We start from the raw sequence: 6,000 nt of genomic DNA on the forward strand, positions 1-6,000 counted from the left end.
TTATTAAATGAATATATCTCAAGAGTGAAGTGCTGTCAATTCTGCCTCAACAACACTTGAATCCATGCCCTCTGCCTATCCCCCATTGCAGTTTTCATTCAGGCCCCTCTTATCTCTTCCCAAGACTCCAGTTCAGTTGCCCTATCAGCCTTGACCTCTAGTATCGTTGCCTTATTAATATTTTTTATCACGTTACTCCTCTGGGTGTTTTTGACACCACACTGAATTTTCAGTCCTGCAAAAATCTTGTGTTGTTCTTTTCTCCTGCAGTAGAATATAAACTCATTTACGTAACATATCAACACTTTACTTACAATAAGACTTCTAGCTAGCTGTCCAGACCCATCCCTGTCTTCCTGTTCCCCAGGACTTACATTGGACTACCTGAAATTTCTATGTCATGGTCTCTCTTGTTTCCATTTCTTTCTTTCTGTATACTGCATCGTTATTTTCCAGGATTATCAAGACCCCTTTTGCTCCAGCCTGTTGATCTAGCAAACTCAGACTGGGCTGGAACACAGCCTTCTTCATGAAACCTCCTATGCTTCTCAACCCTAGAGTAGTTTTGTACAGTGATTATGAGTTGTGGAATCAGAAGGGCCTTGGGTTCACGCCTCACTCTGTCATTGCGATGTCTAAGACAATGCCTGTGAAGGGCCTAAACATCCTAGGTGAACAGTATTAGCTCCTATTCCTAAGCCCCTTCCTATGTTTCCACTGCACTTCGTACACATCTATAAGGACAGTAATTGCCTTTACTGTACTTTACAAAATTATTCACTAGGACATATGTTCCCAGAGTAATGGTTCTAGCAAGCAAAATAATTACTTGGAGATACTGTTAAAACAGATTCCTGAGCCCCACCCCCAAAGATTCTAAGACCCAGAATGTGCCACCAAGCTTCCAGGTGATTATGATTCTGGTTCAATGACTGCACTTTGAGTAGCACTGTCCTAAGGGATATGAACCAAATCGTTTTACCTCGGTTATTGTTATAATAGGTGCTCAAAAGAATACCTGTTGAATGGACCAGTGAGAGAAAGGATAAAAGCAAGTTGGCAAAATCTGTAAATAAACAGGCTAGAGTATTGATTTCTGTAATTAGTTGACTTTACACAAAATGTTCAAATGAAAAATTGTTTTTTGTAGGTTATGAACTTTTAAAGAGTGAATATATAAAAGCAAGGTTAGTAGCTTTTGTTAGTGACCCAAACTTTCCTTTTTTTCTGAAGAGTCTAAGACCCTGTGCAAAAAATGTTACACCTCTGTGTTTTCAGTTAACTTTTGACAAACTAGATTTAGAAATAAGTAAGGGGGACAGGCAAGGAGAAAACAGAAAAATATTTTTTGTTTTTGTTTTGTTTTTGTTTTTTTTTGAGACAGAGTCTCCTCCTGTCGCCCAGACTAGAATGCAGTGGCACGATCTTGGCTCACTGCAACCTCTGCCTCCCACATTCAAGCAATTCTCCTGCCTCAGCTTCCCAAGTAGCTGGGACTACAGATGCCTGCCGCCACATCTGGCTAATTTTTTGTATTTTTAATAGAGACAGGGTTTCACCGTGTTAGCCAGGATGGCCTCCATCTCCTGAACTCATTATTTGCCCACCTCGGCCTCCCAAAGTGCTGGGATTACAGGTGTGAGCCACTGCACCTGGCTGAAAATAGGAAGTTTTAAGGAGAGTGGAAGATAAGCGGGCAATTGAAGATAGCAAATTCTGGTGAAAGAGGAATTATATATTCTTGAAGACATTGATATACATTTATTTACACTCTTGACTCTGCAATGTAGGAAGTATGAAATGCCACAAACTATGGTGATAAATAAGTCACATGAAACAGGGTGATTGGTTGCATCCAGGCTTTTTGTCGGGGTTCATGTTCTCCCTCTAAGCACATTCCAAACTTTAGCAACAATGACATCACACTTTGTAATTTACAAAATACTTTCACCTGCATCGAATCGGAATGCCTTCATCTGCAAATAACAATATCCAAAATAATAAGGAAGTGTTTTGGCTCACTCTCTAGAGTCCAGAGGGACAGTGACTTTTAGGGTTTCCTGTATCCAGTCACTTGAGCTCTGTTTCCCTGCAGTTCTCTGGGCTGCAACTTTCCATTCTCTGTGTGTTTGATTTCTCCTCAGGCTCGTAGCAAGTTCTGCATCTTAATGCCCACACACAGCGATACCCAGACATAAAGATCTCAGGAGCCCCTAGCAAACTGTCTTGCGTCTCCTTGGACTGAGTTAAGTTACAAGCCATTCTTAAACCAGTCTTTGACAAAGAAGACAGGATTATCTTTACATAAAACCAGACTGCTCCTGAAGCTTCCCTGGACTCAGCTTCCCAAAGGCATGTAAGGAAGTGGTGGATTCCACAATCTAATCCAGGTGCCATCAGAGCAGTGGAAGTAGAAAATGGATGTTAGGTGGGTCATCAATAAGGTTCATTATGTACGGTATCTCAGCTGTCCTTCAACAATCAATTGTAAGGGGAAGGTGGGGCAGGCTTCTTCCTTTTACTGATGAGAAAACAAAGACTCAAGAGGGATTCTTAGTTCATTTTTCCCTTAGTGCCTCAGTAATTTTTTCATGGTGGCTTAGACCAAAAGAAATATCTAACCAATTTATAAATAATTAGGTCCAAACGAATTAAATATTTATGTCCTAACAACTTATTAGCTGTTTGAAAAATAGAATACATATAAATAAAAAGAAAATGTATTTTTCATTTCTGTGTTATTGTTAACTACTTAGTAAGAAGATGTATGCACCTGTTTCACATTGTGCAGCTTCTCAGCTGGAATCAGATTGAACACTGCTGTCGTCATTTTCTGCTCCATGTTGATGTCCATATAGTACTTGCTTTTTTATCAGACTGACTGGAAAGCCCAGCCTCACAAAAATATGAAATCCCAAGGATTATAGTGCAATCTTATGTTGAAAGCATGAACTACCTCACTAGTAGTTCATGTGATGTCTGACAGATGTTGACTTTCAATGTGTTTACTGTGTTCAAATTTTTAAATATCCTGAAATACTCTTGTGAGGTCACTCTAATGCCCTGGGTGCCTTGGTATAGTTTTAGAAACACTAGTTAAAATTATTTGCTCATGAATATGCAACTAGGAAGAGGCAGAATCAGTGTCTGGTAGAGGACTTTTGGCCCCGTTCCCCAGCCATGTGGAAAGGGCCTAATTCCCGAAAAGGAAGGCCCTTCCTCCCCCACAGGGAGGGTCCCTTATCTCACTCTATCCTGGCCGGACCCAAGACCAGCAACCTTCCCACCCAGCGGCCCACTGAACCAATCACCATCCGCCCCACCACCTCTCCCGTAACCTCCCGTCCCACAAGCTCCCGCCCGGCAGGCTTCCTGCCCAGCAATCAACCTAGCCAATTACTACCTGCCAGGTCAGCTCTCCTACTGCCCCAGGCCCTCTGTCCCTATAAAGTCAACGGAACAAAGAAAGCGCGCGCGATTCTTCCCTTCCCGCTTGAGTCGCCCGGAGATCCCAATAAAGTCGGTACGGTCACCATGCGTCCTGCCTCGAGTCAAGAGTGCCTGCCTCCGTGGGTCGGGGTCCCACAGCCGGGGTCGCACAATCAGAATTTAAGCTTTCATATTATGGCCTTCAGTTTTGCTCTTCAGTGATTTGTAGGAACCTTCCCATAAGGTTATGTTTTCCAGCCCAGGCATGGAGGATCACTTGAGACCAAGGGTTCAAGACCAGCCTGGGGAACACAGCTGGACCTCCATTTCTACAAAAAAAAAAAGTAAAAAAAAAAAATTAGCAAGGCATGGTGTTGTGCGCCTGTAGTCCTAGCTACTCAGAAGGGTGGGCAGGAGGATCACTTGAGCCCAGGAGTTTGAAGCCACAGTGAATTAGGATTGAGCCACTGTACTCTAGCCTGGGCAACAGAACAAGTCCTTGCCTGTAAATAAATATATATAAAAAAGATTGTGTTTCCTACAACTCAGAATTTTCATTTGAACTCAAGGTCCAGCAAGGAAAATATAACTCATTTAAAGTCTTTAAAAACAGAGGAAATTTAATATAAAGAATTCCACTGGTGATGAAAGAGTAGAGAAACCCAGGAGATAGTGAGGCAACCCAGATATGAACAAAACTAGAAGCCAGGGCCACTCCTATGGCTACGGGGGTGATGGGAAAGTTGGTGTTACCTGGATCCAGAAGCCAAAGTTGCTGGACCCACCTTGGAGACACAGACGCTGCCAGCAATCTCTCAGGGAGGAGAAAGAAATCTAGGGAAATATTCCTGGCTTCTTTCCTTCTCTCTCACCCCTAGTCTTCCTACCAGTGCCTCCTATTAGCCAAATCTACCTAGAAGCCAGAAAAAAAGGGAATCCTGGAAATGTAGCTGCATAAGATAAAGAGTACCAAAGGAAATAGAGCTGAGCAGACAGGCAGCTGACTGGCAGCACAAAATGTAGTGTATATGTTTTGTTCACTCAGTAATTCCTTTAGCAAATATTTATTGAAGACCTACTATGTGCCAGGTGTCATGATAGGTGCTGGGGATACCATAATGAACAAAACAGACCTGTTCTCTGCTCTTAAATAAGTCAAAGACAAACACAGGACATTGAATAAACCCAGAATTATCTCGTTGTAAAATGTATTAAGTGCAAGAAGGAAAAATAATCAGGGCGATATGACACAGCTAATGATTTGGGAAAGGGTGTGACCTGCCACCATTTTAAATCTAGTTATTTCACCCCTGAGCTGTGTGTGTAGAAAACTTGTTGTCAGGAAAAGATAGAATGTCTATATCTATAAAAAGAAGGTTACCAAAAGATATCAATTTATATTTTGACATAACCTCTATGTAATGAGGCTTGATTACCTCACAGCCATGTGTGATCATGTAAAATAGCATGTGTGTTTGAGAGAAGCCATGTGTGATCATGTGTAATAGCATCTGTGTGAGAGAGAAGCCGTGTGTGATCATGTGTAATACTGTGTGTGAAAGAGAAGCAATGTGTGTGATCATGTGTAATAGCATCTGTGTGAGAGAAGCCGTGTGTGATCATGTGTAATAGTGTGTGTGAAAGAGAAGCAATGTGTGTGATCATGTGTAATAGCATCTGTGTGAGAGAGAAGCCATGTGTGATCATGTGTAATACCAAATGTGTGAGAGAAACCATGCGTGAGCATGTGAAATAACGTATGAGAGAGAAGCCATGTGTGTGATCATGTATAATAACATGTGTGTGAGAGAACAGTCATGCATGTGATCATATGTAATGTGTATGAGAGAGAAGCTGTGTGTGATCATGTGAAATAACGTGTGTGAGAAGCCATGTGTGATCATGTGTAATGTGTGTGAGAGAGAAGCCATGTGTGATCATGTGAAATAACGTGAGAGAGAAGCTATGTGTGTGATCATGTGTAACAGTGTGTGTGAGAGAGAAGGGCCATGTGTGTGATCATGTGTACTAATGTGTGAGAGACAGAAGCTATGTGTGTGGCCATGTATAATATCATGTATGTGAGATAGAAGAGCTGTGTGTGATCATGTGTAATAGTGTGTGAAAGAGAAGCTGTGTGTAATCATGTGAAATAATGTGTGTGTGAAAGAGAAGCTGTGTGTGATCATGTGAATTAATGTGTGTGAGAGAGAAGCCACGTGTGTAATGATGTGAAATAACATGTGTGAGAGAAGCCATGTGTGAATGTGTATAACATGTGTGTGAGAAGCTGCATGTGTAGTCAGTGTGATAGTGTGTGTGAGAGAAAATTCATGTGTGTGATCATGTATGATAGTGTGTGTGACAGAAAAAAGTCATGTGTGTGATCATGTGTGATAGTGCATGTGAGGGAAGCCATGTGTGTATGTGAAATAACATGTGTGAGACAGAATCCATGTGTGCGCATGTGTAATAATGTATGAGGAGAAGCTATGTGTGTACTGTGTGAGAGACAGAAGCCATGTGTGTGATCATGTGTAATAGCATCTGTGTGAGTTAGAGGAGCTGTGT

The 6,000-nt window shown here is 41.8% G+C and overlaps 1 protein-coding gene across 1 annotated transcript in view; it reads left to right on the plus strand.

The window, feature by feature from the left end:
* The first annotated feature begins 3,534 nt into the window (after positions 1-3,534).
* The window catches only part of SLC45A2 (solute carrier family 45 member 2), a 42,688-nt gene continuing 40,222 nt past the window's right edge, over positions 3,535-6,000 (plus strand). The window contains exon 1 of the mRNA XM_017548307.2: positions 3,535-3,569. Within this exon, the coding sequence (XP_017403796.1) occupies positions 3,535-3,569 (35 nt within the window). The remainder of the gene's footprint in view (positions 3,570-6,000) is intronic.

The sequence above is a fragment of the Cebus imitator genome, unplaced genomic scaffold (assembly GCF_001604975.1).
Source record: "Cebus imitator isolate Cc_AM_T3 unplaced genomic scaffold, Cebus_imitator-1.0 Scaffold205, whole genome shotgun sequence".
NCBI lineage: Eukaryota > Metazoa > Chordata > Mammalia > Primates > Cebidae > Cebus > Cebus imitator.